This window comes from Schistocerca nitens, chromosome 1, assembly GCF_023898315.1.
Source record: "Schistocerca nitens isolate TAMUIC-IGC-003100 chromosome 1, iqSchNite1.1, whole genome shotgun sequence".
NCBI lineage: Eukaryota > Metazoa > Arthropoda > Insecta > Orthoptera > Acrididae > Schistocerca > Schistocerca nitens.
In genome coordinates this window covers 431,682,708-431,705,009 of record NC_064614.1, presented here as the reverse complement: position 1 = coordinate 431,705,009, position 22,302 = coordinate 431,682,708, and the positions used below count along the sequence as shown (strand labels likewise).

At 44.1% G+C, this 22,302-nt stretch overlaps 1 protein-coding gene across 3 annotated transcripts in view; it reads left to right on the top strand.

Moving 5' to 3' along the window:
• LOC126251001 (DDB1- and CUL4-associated factor 6-like) overlaps nt 1-3,360 on the top strand; it is a 190,042-nt gene extending 186,682 nt beyond the window's left edge. For all 3 annotated transcript variants that reach the window (XM_049951605.1, XM_049951604.1, XM_049951603.1), the window contains exon 15: nt 795-3,360. In XM_049951605.1, the coding sequence (XP_049807562.1) occupies nt 795-850 (56 nt within the window). In that variant the 3' untranslated portion in view covers nt 851-3,360. The remainder of the gene's footprint in view (nt 1-794) is intronic.
• Nucleotides 3,361-22,302: the final 18,942 nt, after the last annotated feature.

The window sequence follows — 22,302 nt, the reverse complement described above, 5'->3', positions numbered from 1 at the left end:
GGATACAGTGGGATTGTCAATGTGAATCTTGTTATAATGGTAAGTGTGATTTCGGTTTTTACTACCGTGACGGTTCCATAACTGTGACATACTGTACATGTGACCAGTCCTCCAAAGGAAATGCTCTAGTGTCTTTAACTGCCTCAGATCAAGATCTTGTATGCTATTGAACTTTATGGAAAATCCAGACTGCTCTCTATAGCTGATCACATTATTATGTAAACTGTATGGTCTGAATAGGTGTCCCTGCTTCAGTACATACAAACAAATGAATTTTTACAGAACTGCATGTCTACATATTGTAAAGAATGTTTGTTACTACTTCTCTTCATGACAGGTAGAATTTTTTCTTTGACCTTTTCATTGAAGTTAAGTAGTATCCCTTAAATATTCAAGTTAAGTATTATCTCTGAAATGTATCTGACAATTTGTTAAGCTGTTGCTGTAACCAGAGTAACTGAACTTTAGCATGTAAAAGTTCTATGACATACTGCATTGATTTAGTCATTTTGTTGTGTCATTACAGATCATGTATGAACTAAATGTCATTCCATGATGAAGAAAAATTTTTTGCAAAAAAAATTGTACGTTATGAAAAATGCATAGAATTGTCAAATTAATACAAGTCCCTAAATCATAGCAGTGACCTTATGTGCTTTAAAAGTGACAAGCAGACACTGTATGAAGCATGTGTTGAAAATGCTACTGGGTAATACTAGATAAGATTTCATCATTAGGTCATTTATCATATTTCCAAGAAATTTATTGTGTACATGAAAATTCCTTATTTGCAGGTGGCCGAAATCGTGCCCGTTCACGAAGAAATAATGGAGATGATAACACCAATTGATATCTCAGTGGCTTATCTGCAGCAGTGTTTATAGATTTTTTATGTGTAATTTGATTCAGTTTGAACTTCCTGGCAGCTCAACTCTACAAAATAAAACCACTTCCATAGTTTATTTTTCATTTTATCTTAAATTTACTTATTGCAGAACAGCAACCAGTAGTCCAAACATTGTTTCTTTTGCCATCGTTGTATGTCTTACATTTCAGTTTGGATTTTATCTCACAGTGATTTCTGTTTGCATGTAATGATATTTTTTTGTTTCTGTGTAGTAGTAAAATGTTTTTGCTACTGTTTTGTTCTTGTTTCATTATTCCTAATTTGTCAGTAAGAGTTTCCATATTGTATACAATGGCATAGCAACTAGTAAGTGAAAAATAGGAAACGTCATATCGAAGGGCCAAATCTCACAAGCTATACATAAATATTCAGTAATTCATTAAGCCATTACCTTGCATATTTTGTGAATATTTTCAGAAGCTACTTTCAGTTACGCTTTTATTCTTGTTGTAGTTGTTTTTTGTGTGGTAAAGATCTAAACAACATTCCTTTTTTAAAGTTTGACAGACACAATATGCATTCTGGTACTACTTTTTGTCCTTTACTTTGATGAGTTATTTGTAGTTAAGAAGTTTTGCTCAATACTAGTCATAGAGCTGCACAGGAAGGTAGAATAATTGTCAGATTCATGAAATATTTTTGGTGAATGAACAATACCAAACTGTACATAAAGTTTAATTTTTTGTAAGGTAATTTAAATACAATACCTTTTCCACCAAATTTCAGAATTAAATTACTGAATGTGGTGGTTATTAATAGAAAATTTATGTTTTGTTGTTGGAATGTTGAAATACAACTAAAATTACACCATTGGGATGCCTGATATTGTAATTCCTAATACACTGTTGTAGGTATGAAGTTTTGTGTACATTGTGTACCACATTTCCTCATCCCGAATTAAAATAAGGTATTAAAATGAAACTCTTTAACATAATTGATATAAGGATTTTGAAAATTGTTGTTTCAGAGGCACTTATTGTGAGGAATACAACTGTGGTGGGTTAAAAGATAGGCACTGGATAGGGTGTGTCGAATATTATGAGGAGCAGTCTAATTAAAATGAGACAGTTGGCAAAAAAAAAAAAAAAAAAGAAAAAAAAGAGTATCTGTTATTTCAAAAGTAATTGCCATAACTGGTAATGTTTATATCCCAATGCCACCATGTAAAAATATTTGCAGTTACCTGTGGAACCGTGAATATACCCAAGTGTGCACCTCTTTGTCCGAAGCAAGTTGATGGCCATGAATGCCTTTCTTCAGAGCATCAAAATATGGAAATCACATAGGGACTGTATGGATGATGTGTAAGGTCTTCCAGCAAAACTTTTACAGTGTAGCGAAAACAACTTGGCACCATGTGGGTGGTACCTAGACTAGATTTTGCTCATAACAACAGTAGATCAGACAATGATGTGGATGATCCAATTTCATAAATGGACAGGAGATAATGCACATTCTACATAGAGGGCCATCTAATCATCAAGTATCAGGTAACTTCATTCATTTAATTTTTAATCATCTAAACTGTGGTGTCAATGGCACAGGGTTATAGAATATTTCATAATGCATCAAGAATTTAGTATATTTTTAATTCATGGAATTACAGCATGGCTGATACATGTGTAACATTGATTGTAGTGTTTAATAAGCTACAGACACCATTGGTGTCTTACCAAATGCCTAGCAACTGAGGAAACTAGGTCAGCATTGCGTGAGTGTTGGTGGGCAAAAAAAGAGTTCTCAAATTAGTGGCTGGCCAGTGCCACCAGTCCTTTAATACCATAACCTTTGCACATGTTCTGATTATTCCCAGCCCGTTAATGCCATAACTTTTTGCATGTTCATGTGACAGTAACTGAATATGATTGTGGAACATTCTACCTCACAGGGATCTGGGCTTGATTGCTCAGATCAATAGGATTGTGCAAATTTTTATAACAACCCATCAGCCTCAAGGTGTGCTACGTACAGTTGAACTTAATGGCTTTTGAAGCAGCCCCAGTTGCATTAGAGACTGTCATGTAGGAACAGGAAGTTGTCTCACTCAAGAAAAATATCCAAATTTTCGAGAATCTCAGAAATATCTTGAGAAATGTCCAACTGTGCTACCCAATTTGGTTTTCAAATGAATGTACTGTTAGTGTAATAACTATTCTGTAGGAGTGTGGCTGTTGGTTATGTTGCATACTAACCAACCACAGCTGTTATGGTTTCAAATGTGGTTGCTACATATGCAAACTGAATAATCACATGTATCTGTTGTGGGTTTTGACACCCAAATTTAAACTGGCACTTTTGGTTGATCTGCAGGGACATATGCTCTTAAGTTAATATGTAAGAAATAGTTTATTTACAAAAAGGAATGATATAGGACTAAACCCAGTTTGTATGGTATTAGGAAACGAAATCATTTCATTGTTTGCCATTGAATAAAGCTTTGTTCTTTTATTGAATTAGAGCCCTTTTAATATGTGATCATTAAGGCTAGGTTTACTATATAGTTTGCACAGATTTTTTTTGTTTTTCTTTTATCAAATTTGTTTATATTTACAGCCATTTCTCATGTGTAAATCTACACACTGTATTGCAAATAAACACTCCTATACATGGAGTCGCATTTAAACGCGGTACTGTATCTATTTTGTCATCGCTGATGATTAGTTTGCATTAATAACTGCACCAAAAATAATTTTATAAAAATACATAAGTCATACTCAAAAAGTAATGCATAAAAGATCTGTTTCTTTTTCTATGCAATTCTGACAAAGCCGATTTGTTGTGGTGACTGTTAAATAGATTTCCTCAATTTAGTTCACAAATTGCAACACCTCAACTTTTCATGATAATTAAGACCATAGAGGCATGTTGTTTTTTGGATGTACCTCTGACTAGAAAGCAATTCTGGTAGCTGAAATCAGAGGTTTTTGTTAATCCTGCCTATTGATATTTTCATAGAGACTTTCATCCCCAACACTTTTTTTTAAATTTCAAACTGAGAAGTCAAATACCAATTTTCATAGATGCAGCTTTAAAAATGTTGAGGTATTTCTTTAGTAACAAATTATTAAAAAAACTTTCAGTCTCTTGGGGGCTGCATAAACACTGAAACACACAATTCTTTTTATTTTTTAATTTCTGACTGAAACCAAATACCAATTTTTGTAGTCCTAGCTTTAAAATTGCCTTGTGACATATTTTCAAAAAACCTTTCATCCCCTATTTCACCCCCTCAGGGATGAAATGTCCAAAAATCCCATATTATATTATGCCTACAGTATAAGATCAACACCCTCTCCAAATTTCAGCCTACAGTATAAGATAAACACCCTCTCCAAATTTCAAGTTTCTACCCTTAGCAGTTTGGGTTGGGTGATGAGTCAGTGAATAAGTCAAGACATTTCCTTTTATACTTGGGAACGAAAATAATCAGTTTTTGAAAACATAATATTTTAAAATCTTGTCCAGTGGAGTCCCCAACAATCAGTCTTTCATTCTTATCCCATCCAGTAAGTCTTCCCTGACCCAGGGTTCTCTGCATTATTTCCAAACTCCCCCATTTCCTAAGCCTCACTAGTCCTTTTCCTTCACCACTCTTCCTTCCACCAGCAGAAGGAGCCACTGGCTCCAAAGGCTTGCAGATGTAAATACTGTTATGTTTATATTCTCCTCCTGCTGCTGCTTGGTGAGTACATCTTTTATCTGTCCAATTACACACACACACACACACACACACACACACACACACACACACACACAGATATATATATATATATATATATATATATATATATATATATATATATATAAAAAGAAAGATGATGAGACTTACCAAACAAAAGCGCTGGCAGGTCGATAGACACACAAACAAACACAAATATACACACAAAATTCAAGCTTTCGCAACAAACTGTTGCCTCATCAGGAAAGAGGGAAGGAGAGGGAAAGACGAAAGGATGTGGGTTTTAAGGGAGAGGGTAAGGAGTCATTCCAATCCCGGGAGCGGAAAGACTTACCTTAGGGGGAAAAAGGACAGGTATACACTCGCACACACACACATATCCATCCACACATACAGACACAAGCAGACATCTGTATGTGTGGATGGATATGTGTGTGTGTGCGAGTGTATACCTGTCCTTTTTTCCCCCTAAGGTAAGTCTTTCCGCTCCCGGGATTGGAATGACTCCTTACCCTCTCCCTTAAAACCCACATCCTTTCGTCTTTCCCTCTCCTTCCCTCTTTCCTGATGAGGCAACAGTTTGTTGCGAAAGCTTGAATTTTGTGTGTATATTTGTGTTTGTTTGTGTGTCTATCGAACTGCCAGCGCTTTTGTTTGGTAAGTCTCATCATCTTTCTTTTTAGATATATTTTTTCCACGTGGAATGTTTCCCTCTGTTATATATATATATATATATATATAGAGAGAGAGAGAGAGAGAGAGAGAGAGAGAGATTGTTATTGTTTTTGATGAGAAACAGTATTTTTTGTATGTCAAAAATATTATTTTGTTTGCTGTTTCCCCTTATATTTTTAATTTTGCATCTAGCGGGTACAGAATTACAGAAATAATGGCTAACATGAAGCATAGATATAATAAAGACAAACATGCTTAAGAAAGGAAAGGTTTATATTGGAAATTGGCACATGAAGTAGGTTCTGCCAGACATTGTATATTGGCTTATGGAGTAGACATATTTTAGGTTCCAACTGGAGAGCTGTACTTAGCATGCTGCCACAAATATTAGGGTGTAGGCCTTGTACAACATTCCAAAACAGCTGAGGACAATTCCTGTTTTACATACTTTAAAAGGTCTTAAAATCCATCATGAGAAGCAGTCATATTGCAAATAAAAGCAGTGCGACGAAGCCAGTCCCAGGAGTCTGAGGCAGTGGAGATATGGAAATAGATAAAACCAATTCCAAAGAATACTTGTGCAGAAGAAACATGACATCTGTTTACAGTGGCACTTAGTATGACACAGTGTATGCTACATAATCCCCCTCCCTGTGGGTCTGGGGGTTAGAATAGGCCCGAGGAATTCCTGCCTGTTGTAAGAGGTGTCTAAAAGGAGTCTCACACCTTTTGGCCTTTATGTGATGGTCCCCTGTAGGGTTTGACCTCAATTTTTCAAAATTTTCCTGAAGAGCGAGCCAATTGGGGAAGGGCGCCTTACATGGTGCATCGTGTCCATTGTACATTGGGATCTTTAGCTCACTTTCTCGTCGTGGCATTGCAGTCCTACTCATCCTCCATCTCTTGAGTGAGGACACCTTCCTAGGTGCATTTTCCTCCACCCACTATGCAGTGTTGTTTTCTGTGCCGATGATGACCATGGAATTCTTTTCACCTTCGATCCAGCACGGTAGCCAGTCTGTTGTGGTGGGGCCGCCATGTACCCTGTTGGTTGTAGCCCCCTGACTACACAGGGATCACTCTGCTGATATCTGTGCCATTAACTCTCCATGTATGCCAAGGAGTAGATGCCCATCACCCTGGGGCATTGGCACTCCCAGCAATGGCCATCGTGCCAGGTGGCCTATGCTGCAGCTGGGTGGCGCCCATGGGGAGGGCCCGTGGTCGGAATGGGTGGCATCAGGGCGGATGACGTGTGATGAAGCGTACCACATCATCACTTGTTGGTGATCAAATGCCAGCTGTCTAAGCGTTCCAAGCATCAGTACAATGCAAGGAAGTATGATTCTATATCGTTCCCCTCCCTGGCCGCACCATGGGAGGAATGCCAGGCTAAGGATGGCAGTGAACCTTATTTGCCCCAGTACCTTATACGTAGGAGAGCTGATGGGAACTCCTTTGTCTTGATGAAGCCTCAGTTTTTTGAAGAGCATTTAGAGGACAAGTTTGGGGAAGTGGAGGGCTTGTCCAAAATGCGGTCAGGCTCAGTCTTGATAAAAACGGCATCCTCTGCCCAGTCATGGGTATTACTTGCTTGTGACAAGCTGGGGGATGTTTCCGTTACCATCACGCCTCTTAAGAGCTTAAATATGGTCCTGGGTATTATATTCCACAGGATCTTCTTTTGCAGTCTGACAACGAGCTGTGCGCCAACTTAGAGTGGCAAGGACTTCATTTCATCTGGCGCAGCCATCGGGGTCTAGGAGATGATCAGGTTGCCACTGGAGCCTTCATCTTGGCCTTCGAGGGTGACACATTACCTGAGAAGGTCAAGGTGATGGTCTACTACTGTGATGTCAAGCCATATATCCTTCCCCCAAGGTGGTTCTTAAGGTACTGGAAGTTTGGCCATATGTCTTCCCGCTGTACTTCCATCATCACATGTTAAGATGGTGTACATCCATCCCATCCCAATACTCCACGTGCCCCGCCTCCCGTCTGTGTCAACTGCGGAGAGCACCATTCCCCTTGCTCACCAGACTGCAGGATTTTACAGTGAGAAAGGAAAATCATGGAATACAAGACCCTGGACCAACTAACCTACACTGAGGCCAAGAGGAAATTTAAACGCCTACACCCTGTGGCTATGAGCTCCTCTTATGCCGCCGCTCCAGAAACAGTTGTAGCACCATCCGTTCCGCTGCCTAAAAGCTCTGCGTCTGAGGATGAGGTGAAGATTCTGGCATCCGCTGAGGACCTAGATCTCGCCAGACCCTCAGACACAATGGGTATAGCCTGTTCAGGAAATAAGTCAGTGGCAGCAGGTGACTCTGAGGCACAGACTGCCTCATTGAGTGTTTCATGCCTTCCCAGTCTAAGATCATGTCATCCTCCAGTGGAATTGCGGCGGTTTTTTCCACTGCCTGGCTGATTGAGCTATGGAAACTGTTAAGCTTTACACCTGCTTTCTGCATTGCCCTCCAGGAAAACTGGTTCCCAGCAATGCAGACCCCTGCCCTTCATGGCTACAGGGGATATTACAAGAACCATAGTGAATATAATAGTGTGTCAGGTGGAGTTTGTGTTTCTGTCCTGAACTCGGTATGTAGTGAACCTGTGCCCCTTCAAACTCCTCTTGAAGCTGTGGCTGTCAGGATACGGACAACGCAGGAAATAACTGTCTGCAATGTATATATCCCTCCAGATGGTGCAGTACCCCTGCACTGACTGATCAACTCCCTAAACCTTTCCTACTTTAGGGAGATTTTAACACCCATAATCCATTGTCGGGTAGCACCATGCATACTGCCCATGGCAGAGATGTCAAAAATTTACTGGCCCAACTCGACCTCTGCCTCTTAAATACTGGGGCCACCACACATTTCAGTGTGGCTCATGGCAGTTACTCAGCCATTGATTTATCAATTTGCAGCCCAGGACTTTCCCATCTATCCACTGAAGAGCACATGACGACCTGTGTGGCGGTGACCACTTCCCCATCTCCCTGTTACTCCCCCGGCGTCATGCCCATGGACGCCTACCCAGATGAGCTTTAGACAAAGCAGACTGGGTAGCCTTCACCCCTGCTGTCACCGTTGAATCTCCCCCAGGTGGTGCCATCAATGTTGTGATTGTTCAGGTCACTATAACTGTAATTTCTGTGACGGAAAATGCAATCCCTCATTCTCTAGGGTGCCCCGGCGAAAGACAATACCTTGGTGGTCACCGGAAATTGCTAAGGCAATTAAAGAGCGTCAGCAAGCTCTATAGTGACATAAGCAGCACCCTTCCCTATAGCACGTAATAGCCATTAAGTGGCTCCGTGCCCACGTTGGCCTGCTTATAAAACGGTGGAAACAGGAGTGTTGGAAGAGGTATGTGTCGACCATTGGGTGCCGTAAGTCACCTTCTGAAGTCTGGACAAAGATCAGGTGTCTTTTTAGGTACCAGACCCCCTGGCATTAACATCAATGGCGTGCTATGTACCGACGCAAATGCGATTGCCGAGCACTTTGCTGAGCACTATGCTCGAGCCTCTGCGTCGGAGAACTACCCCCCAGCCTTTCACACCTTCAAACAGCGGATGGAAAGGAAAGTCCTCTCGTTCACTACACACCACAGTGAACCCTATAATGCACCATTTACAGAGTGGGAGCTCCTCAGCACCCCTGCACACTGCCCCAACACAGTTCCCGGGCCGGATCAGATCCACAGTCAGATGATTAAACATCTCTCTTCTGACTACGAATGATATCTCCTCGTCATCTTCAACTGGATCTGGTGTGATGGCGTCTTTCCATCGCAATGGTGGGAGAGCACCATCATTACGGTGCCAAAACCTGGTAAAAATCTGCTTGATGCGGATAGCTGTCGGCCCGTCAGCCTCACCAGTGTTCTCTGTAAGCTGCTGGAACATATGGTGTGTCGGCGGTTGGGTTGGGTCCTGGAGTCATGTGACCTACTGGCTCCATGTTAGGGTGGCTTCCACCAGGGTCACTCTACCACCGATAATCTTGTGTCCCTTTGAGTCTGCCATCCTTACAGCCTTTTCCAGACACCAATACCTGGTTGCTGTCTTTTTTGATTTGCGTAAAGCATGCGACATGACCTCTGACATATCCTTGCCACATTGTATGAGTGGGGTCTCTGGTGCCTGCTCCTGATTTTTATCCAAAACTTCCTGTCGCTCCATACTTTCTGTGTCCAAGTTGGTGCCTCCCATAGTTCCCCCTGCATTTCGCATGACTCCGTATTGAGTGTATCTCTATTTTTAGTGGCCATTAACCGCCTAGCAGCAGCTGCAGGACCATCGGTTTCCCCTTCTCTGTATGCAGATGAACTTCTCTGTATGCAGATGACTTCTACCTTTCGTATTGCTCCTCCAGTACTAGTGTTGCTGAGCGGCGCCTACAGGGAGTCATTCACAAGATGCAGTCATGGGCTGTAGCCCACAGCTTCCAGTTTTCAGCCATGAAGTCATGTGTCATGCACTCTGTCGGCATTGTACTGTTCATCTGGAACCTGAACTTTATCTTAACGACGATCCACTTACTGTAGTGGAGATGCATCGATTCTTAGAACTGGTTTTTGATGTCCAATTGACTTGGCTACCTCACCTTCATCAACTTAAGTGGGAGTGCTGGCCGCACCTCAATGCTCTCCTCTGCCTGAGCAACACCAACTGGGGTGCAGATTGCTCTACGCTGTTGCAGCTCTACATAGCCCCCTGCCTTGACTATAGGAGTCTGGTTTATGGTTTGGCAGCGTCCTCAGTGTTGCATTTACTCATCCCAGTGCACCTCTGTGGCGTTTGCCTAGCGATGGGAGCTTTTAGAACGGGTCCGGTGACCAGTGTCGTGGTAAAGGCTGGAGTCCCTCCATTGTGTATCTGACGTGCACAACTGCTCACCATTTATGTTGCACACATTCGTAGTTCTCCTGAGCATCGGAATTACTGTCTCCTTTTCCCACTTGCAGCAGTTCATCTCCTGCATGGTAGCCCAGGTCTGGGCTCACGATTGAGGTTCATGTGCGATCCCTTCTCTCTGAACATGAGACCTTTCCTTTACCCCCTCCACTTTAGGTCCATTCATGTACACCTCCATGGAGTACACCTTGGCCGAAGCTTCGTCTGGACCTTTTACATGGCCCTAAGGACTTGTTAACCCTGCCGCTCTCCACTGTCACTTCCTCTTGATTCTTGACGTGTTCTGGGGCTCTGAAGTTGTTTACACTGACGGCTTGATGGCTGATGGTAATGTTGGCCTTGTCTATGTCCACAGAGGCCATATTGAACAGCATTCCTTGCCCACTGGCTGCAACATATTCACTGCAGAGCTTGTGCCCATATCTCGTGCACTTCAGTACATCTGTTCCTGTTCTGGTGAGTTGGTGCTACCCTTGGCATCCTTAGATAGCAAACATCCAGGAGTCCATCTCTGCCCTGGAACAGTCCAATCATTCAGTGGTGTTTGTGTGGACCCCAGGACATATCGGAATCCCGGGCAATGAATTGGCTGATGGGCTGGCCAAACAGGCTATGCGGAAACCGCTCCTGGAGATGGGCATCTCTGAAACTGAACTGTGTTCTGTCTTAAGCCGCATGGTTTTTCAGCTTTGGGAGATGGAGTGGCATAGTAGTATGCACGGCAAATTGCCTGTCATTAAGAAGACTGCAAATGTATGGAAACCTATCCTATAGGCTTCTCGCAGGGAATAAGTTGTTCTTTGTCGGCTCGACATTGGCCATACATGGCTCACAAATGGTTACCTCCTCCATCGCAAGGACCCACCTCAGTGTTGCTGTGGCTCCCAAATGACAGTCATCTGCCTCTTGCTGGACTGCCCACTTTTAGCCAGTCTGCGGTGGACTTTTAACTTCCCCAGCGGCACACTACCTTCAGTGTTGGGTGACAATGCCTCAACAGCAGCTTTAGATTTTAGTTTTATGTTTTATTCGTGAGGCTGGGTTTTATCATTTGATCTGAGTTTTAGCCCATGTCCTTTGTCCCCCTTTGTTCTCCACCCTAGAGCTTTTAGGGTGGAGGTTTTAATGTGTTGCAGAGTGGCTGGCTTCTTCTTTTTTATTCTCATGGTCACCCAGCCATGTTAATCTGCTTTCTTGTTTTTAATCCCTTCTCTCTGTTTCTTGCATCTCTCTGTGGCTTTCTTGTCCTGTTTTGTTCATTGTAGGGTTTGTTGTCCTTCTGTTGTTGTTCTGGTTCTTCTTTTCTCCTGTTATTGTGCCATACGTCTTCTTTGTTTTCTTCTTTCCCTTGAGTAATTGTTCTACTCACAGTTTGGTCTCTTCTTCCCCCCCCCCCCCCCATCCCCCCTTTTAAACCACCCAACCAACATAATTTTTTATGCTTTCTCTGCCAGTTTTAGTAAATAAATCACAATTTCATATTTTCAGCCTTCTCTATGTGTTGTTAATGTTACAGTAATTCATATCTCCACAACCTTCAACACCAAATAGCCTTCATACTAGAACACTTAAAAAAACTTGTAGTTCAATGTTAAAATATAATGAAAAGAACAGTTGCTATTGAGCATAAAGCGGAGATACTGAGTTGCAGAAAGGCAACACCTGATGGATTCCAAACCAACCACCTCCTTCTTAGTTGCTAAGACCAACTATATGCTTACCAACAATTACTTCTCCTTTGAAGGCATTAACTAAAACAAATACAGGGTTCAGCTATGGGCACTGGCATGGCACCATCCTACGCCAACCTATTCATGGGCCATCAAGAGGAATCCTTCCTAAACACCAAGAATCCCAAACCCTTCACCTGGTTCAGATTCACTGATGACATCATCATGATCTGGATCAAGGGTGAGAACATCCTATCTACATTCCTCCAGAACCTCAACACCTTCTCCCCCATTGGCTTCACCCAGTGCTACACAACCCATTAAGCCACCTTCCTCGATGTTGACCTCCACCTCAAAGATGGCTATATCAGTATCTCTGTCCACATCAAACTTACCAACTACCAGTAATATTTCGACTTTGATAGCTGCCACCCATTCCGTACCAAGATGTCCCTTCCATACAGCCTAGCCACCCATGGCCATCACATATGTAGTGACGAGTGGTCCCTCTCAAATATACCGAGTGTCTGAGTGTCTCACTGAGGCCTTTACTGATCGTAATTACCCTTCCAACCTTGTACAAAAATAAATCTCCCATGCCTTATCTTTCCAGTCACCAACATCTCCCAAAGTCCCACTTTGTGGCCACAGAGGAGCATTCTCCTCATGACTCAGTACCACCCAGAACTGGAGCAACTGAATTACATTCTCCGCAAGGCCTTGAAATGAGAAATGTCCTACTCTTTATCCTTCCACCCTTCCCACAGTGGTATTCTGCCACCCACCAAACCCGCATGATATTCTCTTCCATCCCTACATAAACCTTGCTCCCAACCTCTTACCTCATGGCTCAAATCCCTGTAATAGACCAAGTTGCAAGACCTGTCCCATACAACCTCCCACCACCAGCTATTCCAGTCTGGTCACAAACATTACCTATTACATGAAAGCAAGGCTGCCTGTGAAACCAGTCATGTGATCTACAAGTTAAGCTGCAATCACTGTGGTGCATTCTATGTGGGCATGACAACCAACAAGCTGTCTGTCTGCGTGAGTGGCCACCGACAAATAGTGGCCAAGAAACAGCTGGACCACTCTGTTGCTGAACATGCCACCCAACATGACATCCTTAATTTCAATGACTGCTTCAAAGCCTGTGCCATCTGGATCCCAGGTGGCTCAACCAGCATTAGTAATTGTCCTTACCGATCTAGCCCCTTTCCTGTTCACATTCCAGCACTACAAAGCCCTCTATTCCGCGAATGCAATGCACCCGTATTTTTACTTCTCTCCTTTTTCTACTACCCCCCCCCCCCTCCCTCTCTCCCTTCTGCCCTCCATCTAACCTTCCAACTGCACCTAGCTGCCACACTCTGTTGGCTCTAGCTGCCAGAGACTGTAGTCATATAAATAAGGAAGCAATTATATATGGTTACTAAAAAGCAAACCGGTGTGCTGCATGCAGTACTTATGGTGAAGCAATCAAAGAGTTTTATCCCTAACATGCATATTTTAGGCACTTTTATTTTCACCAGTCCGTCGTCTTGATCACACAGATTTCTTTGCACTTTATTACCAGTTTCAGCTTACCACCATCTTCAGATCTTTAAAATATTCTGATAAAAATCATCGTCAAGTTAAACATGTGAGTACATGGTAGAGCACGTCAAGTTAAACATGTGAGTACATGGTAGAGCACATACCCTGTGCTCACATGTTTAACTTGACGATTATTTTTATCAGAATATTTTAACGATCTGAAGATGGCAGTCAGCCGAAACCAGTTATAAAGTGTAAAGAAATCTGTGTGATCAAGGCGGAGCGGTGAAAATAAAAGTGCCAAAAATAAAATGATTGCGGACTCATGTACAGACTTCATGTCTTCAATTGGTGCATATTTTAAGAAATGTTTCCCAGAAAAATGAGTAATGTGCTGTTATTAGTTATACTGCCATTAGTAACTCACAAGAGGAAGAGTCACTAGTTGGTATGCTTGCCTTAGAATACTTCAAGGTTCTTAAAATGGTGATTTCTGAATGGTGTTTTTGTATTGTGGCTTTTGAAAGCAATATTTTGTCATGACATTGCACCTTTTTTTGTGGGCCATCTCTGAAATATTCTGAGGCCCATGATTTCTTATTAATTGCCATCAATATTCGCAAGTAATGGTTTTGGTACAGATATTTCTTACTACTACCACCGAATAAATGATGCAACTCAAGTGAAATGACCAAATTTTCCATGTCTGGTGTTTGGCATTGAATAAAGACCACACTTCTCTTTATGACTCTGCCTGTTGGCTCATTCGATCAAACTCCAAGTCCGTTGTTGTCCTCAGACTTTGAGAGTGCAGTGGACTCATTACAGCAGAACCGTACTTACAATTCCAAGTGTCTTATGAGGCATGGTTTCTGAGGAATGTGTCAAGCCAATTCTTGGGCGTCTCAAGATACATGTTCTCATTTCCAGTCCCTCCTCCAAGGTGAAGGTGGTTATTGGGGGAGGTGGAGGGGAAAAGGAGGAGGAAGAGGAGGAGGAGAACAGTCTGGGACAGAATTTCTAGATTCCTGCCTATTATTATGAACCAAGGTTGATCAATTCAATCTTAGTTGCAATTTGTCACATAACAGTAACTAGGTTCGAGTGTGTAGTGATCATCTTCATATCTTCTTAATAATAAGTCGTAAAAAGTCAAATATTTTTGTAAAAGAACACAGACATTAGAAGTAAAATAAAAGAAACAACTCACAATCTGTCTTAAGGTTATCATTTTGTGGCAAATTGTGACTAGGAATGTTATATTAAATATTTTAAAAATTTATGCAGTTTTGACATCTGTCATGAGATATTGTCAGCCATTATCAAAAAGTACTGTTTCCTATTGCGGATCAACTTGACATTGAAAGCACTTGAAATCAGGATGAGAACTGTTATTGACTTGTAAAATTTCTTAGCAATATGTTCTCTTCTGTTTAGCCCCTAATGTAGAGGTAGATGTAGATATACACTCCTGGAAATTGAAATAAGAACACCGTGAATTCATTGTCCCAGGAAGGGGAAACTTTATTGACACATTCCTGGGGTCAGATACATCACATGATCACACTGACAGAACCACAGGCACATAGACACAGGCAACAGAGCATGCACAATGTCGGCACTAGTACAGTGTATATCCACCTTTCGCAGCAATGCAGGCTGCTATTCTCCCATGGAGACGATCGTAGAGATGCTGGATGTAGTCCTGTGGAACGGCTTGCCATGCCATTTCCACCTGGCGCCTCAGTTGGACCAGCGTTCGTGCTGGACATGCAGACCGCGTGAGACGACGCTTCATCCAGTCCCAAACATGCTCAATGGGGGACAGATCCGGAGATCTTGCTGGCCAGGGTAGTTGACTTACACCTTCTAGAGCACGTTGGGTGGCACGGGATACATGCGGACGTGCATTGTCCTGTTGGAACAGCAAGTTCCCTTGCCGGTCTAGGAATGGTAGAATGATGGGTTCGATGACGGTTTGGATGTACCGTGCACTATTCAGTGTCCTCTCGACGATCACCAGTGGTGTACGGCCAGTGTAGGAGATCGCTCCCCACACCATGATGCCGGGTGTTGGCCCTGTGTGCCTCGGTCGTATGCAGTCCTGATTGTGGCGCTCACCTGCACGGCGCCAAACACGCATACGACCATCATTGGCACCAAGGCAGAAGCGACTCTCATCGCTGAAGACGACACATCTCCATTCGTCCCTCCATTCACGCCTGTCGCGACACCACTGGAGGCGGGCTGCACGATGTTGGGGCGTGAGCGGAAGACGGCCTAACGGTGTGTGGGACCGTAGCCCAGCTTCATGGAGACGGTTGCGAATGGTCCTCGCCGATACCCCAGGAGCAACAGTGTCCCTAATTTGCTGGGAAGTGGCGGTGCAGTCCCCTACGGCACTGCGTAGGATCCTACGGTCTTGGCGTTCATCCGTGCGTCGCTGCGGTCCGGACCCAGGTCGACGGGCACGTGCACGTTCCGCCGCACTGGCGACAACATCGATGTACTGTGGAGACCTCACGCCCCACGTGTTGAGCAATTCGGCGGTACGTCCACCCGGCCTCCCGCATGTCCACTATACGCCCTCGCTCAAAGTCCGTCAACTGCACATACGGTTCATGTCCACGCTGTCGTGGCATGCTACCAGTGTTAAAGACTGCGATGGAGCTCCGTATGCCACGGCAAACTGGCTGACACTGACGGCGGCGGTGCACAAATGCTGCGCAGCTAGCGCCATTCGACGGCCAACACCGCGGGTCCTGGTGTGTCCGCTGTGCCGTGCGTGTGATCATTGCTTGTACAGACCTCTCGCAGTGTCCGGAGCAAGTATGGTGGGTCTGACACACCGGTGTCAATGTGTTCTTTTTTCCATTTCCAGGAGTGTAGATGTAATGCCCATAATACGAGAATTTCATGAAGTGTTTTTACTTGAATAATGCATTGAAGGTGGTATTGTAAATAAATTATATTGGATCAAGCATACTTTGTCTTTTCATGAAAATAACCACCTAGAATCCATACATATTATAAAAATGTATGTCTTTATGTATGTATGTTCTGTATCTCCTCCTAAACCACTGGACCGATTTCAACCAGATGTGGTACACAAACCACTTACTGTCTGGATATAATTACTGCATGTGTGCATATTGGGGGGAGGGGAGGGGGAGGGGGGGGACAACCACCTACATGTCAGAGGGGTGGGGGTGCAAGTGAAAAAGGATTGTAGCTACAACCCATGAATATCCATAATTTTTCATCAACTATTTGAGAGTGAGAGCATGTAGTGCCTTGCAACAAACTTTACACATAATTTCAAACCTTTATGAAACTTTTAATCACTGACAACCCCTACAAAATGAGAAAATGAAAAAAGTTTATTTTTGCTGTTCATGCAGTAAAACTGCCTCATTAAGCATAACATTTTAATTTCTTCATTTCTACTAAATCTATTTCCAACAAGTTTTGCAGAAAGTATTCACATATGCTACTGAAAGCACCAACAGAATTGTATAATTTTATGACGTGTAGTTCAGGAGCTATGAAGTGATAAACACAGAGATGCATGAAAAACATGTCACATCATGTGCAATGTTTAAATTTATTACTACTTTACTACTACACTATTCAGAACACATTTCAGAGACAGTATCCACATATGTCCCTTAATGTATTTACAAAATAATATCATCGTACAGCACACAGTTCAGGAGATACGACATCACAGACATTGAGCTTAGTCAAAACGAAACTGCAGAGCAAAATTTGCAAGAGGTACAGGTGAAATATGTGTGATGTGGGTACGTTGGCAAAGCCACAAGTTGAAAACTCCTCCTAATGATCTGGATTGATTTCAGTCAAACTTGGTCCATATGTTACTTTCTGTAAGGAAAGGAATACTGTGGGGGTAAGAACCTGCAACCTCCTAGAGAGTGGGGGATGATAACTGGGAGAGAGGAGTGGGGAGGAAGAAATGGACGGACAGTGAGGGGGGAAGAGGACATGGACACAGATATGAGGTAGAAGAAGATGGACAAGGAGAGAGGAAGATGTGATGGAAAGAGAGAGGGGAGGAGAAGATGGGCAGAGAGAGGGGATAGTAGCAGATGGACAGAGTGTGGGGGTGGAGGAGGTGGACAGAAAAGTGGGCAAAATACACTCCTGGAAATGGAAAAAAGAACACATTGACACCGGTGTGTCAGACCCACCATACTTGCTCCGGACACTGCGAGAGGGCTGTACAAGCAATGATCACACGCACGGCACAGCGGACACACCAGGAACCGCGGTGTTGGCCGTCGAATGGCGCTAGCTGCGCAGCATTTGTGCACCGCCGCCGTCAGTGTCAGCCAGTTTGCCGTGGCATACGGAGCTCCATCGCAGTCTTTAACACTGGTAGCATGCCGCGACAGCGTGGACGTGAACTGTATGTGCAGTTGACGGACTTTGAGCGAGGGCGTATAGTGGGCATGCGGGAGGCCGGGTGGACGTACCGCCGAATTGCTCAACACGTGGGGCGTGAGGTCTCCACAGTACATCGATGTTGTCGCCAGTGGTCGGCGGAAGGTGCACGTGCCCGTTGACCTGGGACCGGACTGCAGCGACGCACGGATGCACGCCAAGACCGTAGGATCCTACGCAGTGCCGTAGGGGACCGCACCGCCACTTCCCAGCAAATTAGGGACACTGTTGCTCCTGGGGTATCGGCGAGGACCATTCGCAACCGTCTCCATGAAGCTGGGCTACGGTCCCGCACACCGTTAGGCCGTCTTCCGCTCACGCCCCCAACATCGTGCAGCCCGCCTCCAGTGGTGTCGCGACAGGCGTGAATGGAGGGACGAATGGAGACGTGTCGTCTTCAGCGATGAGAGTCGCTTCTGCCTTGGTGCCAATGATGGTCGTATGCGTGTTTGGCGCCGTGCAGGTGAGCGCCACAATCAGGACTGCATACGACCGAGGCACACAGGGCCAACACCCGGCATCATGGTGTGGGGAGCGATCTCCTACACTGGCCGTACACCACTGGTGATCATCGAGGGGACACTGAATAGTGCACGGTACATCCAAACCGTCATCGAACCCATCGTTCTACCATTCCTAGACCGGCAAGGGAACTTGCTGTTCCAACAGGACAATGCACGTCCGCATGTATCCCGTGCCACCCAACGTGCTCTAGAAGGTGTAAGTCAACTACCCTGGCCAGCAAGATCTCCGGATCTGTCCCCCATTGAGCATGTTTGGGACTGGATGAAGCATCGTCTCACGCGGTCTGCACGTCCAGCACGAACGCTGGTCCAACTGAGGCACCAGGTGGAAATGGCATGGCAAGCCGTTCCACAGGACTACATCCAGCATCTCTACGATCGTCTCCATGGGAGAATAGCAGCCTGCATTGCTGCGAAAGGTGGATATACACTGTACTAGTGCCGACATTGTGCATGCTCTGTTGCCTGTGTCTATGTGCCTGTGGTTCTGTCAGTGTGATCATGTGATGTATCTGACCCCAGGAATGTGTCAATAAAGTTTCCCCTTCCTGGGACAATGAATTCACGGTGTTCTTATTTCAATTTCCAGGAGTGTAGATGGACATAGAGAGGAGGAAGGAGGGGATGGTCTAATATAACTGGAATAAATACATACCCTGGCAATATTGGGTATTCAGCCAGTTTTACTATAAATTGTTTCATTAACATTTTAAAAAAATCAAGTACATTATCACAAGATGATAAACCTTGTAATCAAATTCTAATGAAATATGACTGATTAGACTTCAATGTAATACTAGAGTGAAGTTCTCAAAAAGACCTTAACCAATGTTGCAGGATAAAATTGTATGGTTAGTTTTAATACAAATAGTAGTCACTAAAATTGTAACATACAGAATTAACATTAGCTGTAATAGAACGGTCAAAAAATTCTGCGAGTTTATGAGGAGAGGTGGGCAGAGTGCGTAGCCACTTTTGTGATAAAATGTCATCACAAAAACTTCCTGTACCTAAGTTCTCAACATTTCAAATAACGATTGGGGCACCTATTCTAATTGAGAAACATAATGCCTCATAGAGGACTCTTATTCATGAAATAGTGCAAACAGTATTGCCTCTGCCTCACTAAAAATACTTTCTTGCAGCAGGCATGCAGAAATGGTTTATTTCTTCTGGTCCATCATTGTTTTAAAATGTATGGTCTGTAGTAGTTGCAAATTAAACAAACAGTAATAAATAGTGTTTCAAAAAGAATGAACTCTGCTTACAGTCCAGTGCTAATGTAATGAATCTCCACCAAAGAGTGAATCTCATTATAAAGCTTTGAATCATTAACAGCTTTTTCCTGACATTTAAATGTTGTTTCACAATTTTTTTGTTATTCCAGAAAAACAGCCTGTGGTAGCTGGTAGCCGAACATTTGGCCGTTCACTTGCGGAGGAAGCTCCCCCTCCTGACCATCTTACCATGGTGGCCAATGAACCTATTGAAAAAATGGACGATGACTCTCCGCCTATTGATAGTGGCAGCAGTGCTCGCTCGAAGCCAGGCCCTCAGCGGCCTTCGAGGTGACCCCTTCTTGCTTGTCCTTTTTCTTTTTCTTCTCATGATGGCACTTCTTCATTGGAATATTCGCGGCATTCGCTCCAACCGAGAGGACTTAAAGTTGCTGCTATGCTTGCACTGTCCGCTCGTAGTAGCTCTCCAGGAAACGAAGCTACGCCCATGCGATCGTATTGACTTGGCACACTATACCTCTGTGCGTTTTGACCTACCCCCTGTGGCAGGTATACCGGCTCATGGATGGGTTATGTTGCTGGTCCAGGATGATATCTACTATGATCCCATCACATTGCACACCGATCTGAAGGCAGTTGCCGTCCGAATTACTCTCCCCACTTTCACATTTTCCATTTGTACTGTTTACACTCCATCGTCATCTGCCGTTACTAGGGAAGACATGATGCAAATTATTGCTCAGCTACCTGCACCATTTTTGTTGACTGGAGACTTCAATGCCCACAATCCCCTTTGGGGCTCTCCAGCATCCTGCCTGAGAGGCTCCCTGTTAGCAGACATTTTCAACCACCTCAATCTTGTCTGCCTCAATACTGGCGCCCCCTACTTTTCTTTTGGACACAACTCACACCTATTCCCATTTAGACCTCTCTATATGTACTCCACAACTTGCACGTCGGTTTGAGTGATCAAAACACTTCCTATATCTAACATAAACACAAGTAATCAATGTTCAAATATCAAATAACACTAAACAAAAAAGCGTATACTTCAGCTGTACTAGCAAGCTTTAATAATAAAAATATACATTTTCTGATACGTATTCGAGCGACCACTTCCCTTGTGTTATCCATCTCCTGCATCATACCCCGTCTCCATGCTCAACTAGTTGGAACATCTCCAAAGCAGACTGGGGGATCTTCTCTTCCAGGGCGACATTTCAGGATCAAAACTTCGCAAGCTGCGATAGGTCGCACACCTCACGGAAGCCATTCTCAATGCTGCTGAATATTCTAGCCCTCATACTACTTCTTCTCCACGTCACGTACCGGTCCCCTGGTGGACCGCAGCATGTAGAGATGCTGTACGTGCTCGTCGACATTCTTTAAGCACCTTTAAATGCCACCCTATGATGGCGAATTATATTAATTATAAACGAGTACATGCACAGTGTCGTCATGTTATTAAAGAAAGCAAGAAAGCCAGCTGGGCTGCTTTCACAAGCTCCTTCAACAGTTTTATTCCTTCTTCTGTTGTCTGGGGTAACCTGCGCCGGCTATCTGGCACTAAGGTCCACTCACCAGTTTCTGGCTTGACGGTCGCAAATGACGTCCTTGTGGCCCCTGAGGATGTCTCCAATGCCTTCGGCTTATTTTTCGCAGAGGTTTCAAGCTCCGTTAATTACCACCCTGCCTTCCTCCCCCGAAAACAGCCAGAGGAGGCAAGGCCACATAACTTCTGCCTCTCGAATCATGAAAGTTATATTGCCTTATTCACCATGTGGGAACTCGAAAGTGCACGGGCCCGGTCACAGTCCTCCACTCCGGGGCCTGATTCTATTCATATTCAGATGCTGAAGAACCTTTCTCCTGCAGGTAAAGGTTTTCTTCTTCGTACTTATAATCGCATCTGGACTAAGGGTCATGTTCCCGCATGCTGGCGTGAATCTATTGTTGTCCCAATTCCTAAGCCGGGGAAGGACAAGCACTTGCCTTCCAGTTATCGACCCATTTCCCTTACCAGCTGCGTCTGTAAGGTGATGGAATGAATGGTTAACTCTCGTTTGGTTTGGCTGCTCGAATCTCGATGTCTACTTACCAATGTACAGTGTGGATTTTGTAGGTGCCGCTCTGCTGTTGGCCATCTGGTTACCTTGTCGACCTTCATTATGAATAACTTCTTGCGGGAGTGCCAGACAGTGGCTGTGTGTTTTGATTTGGAGAAGGCTTACGACACCTGTTGGAGGGCGGGAATTCTCCACCCCATGCATACATGGGACCTTCATGGTCGCCTCCCTCTTTTTATTCGTGCATTTTTAATGGATCGAAAGTTCAGGGTACGTGTGGGTTCTGTCCTGTCCGACGCCTTTCGCCAGGAGAATAGGGTGCCACAGGGCTCAGTTTTGAGCGTCGCTCTCTTTGTCATAGCAATCAATCCAATAATGGATTGCCTCCCAGCTGATGTATCAGGCTCCCTTTTCGTGGATGATTTTACCATCTACTGCAGCGCGCAGCGTACATGTTTCCTGGAGCGCTGTCTTCAGCGTTGTCTTGACTGTCTTTACTCCTGGAGTGTAACCAGTGGCTTCCGTTTTCCTGCCGAGAAGACGGTCTGTATTAACTTCTGGCACTACACAGAGTTTCTCCCACCGTCCTTACGTCTTGGTCCCGTTGCTCTCC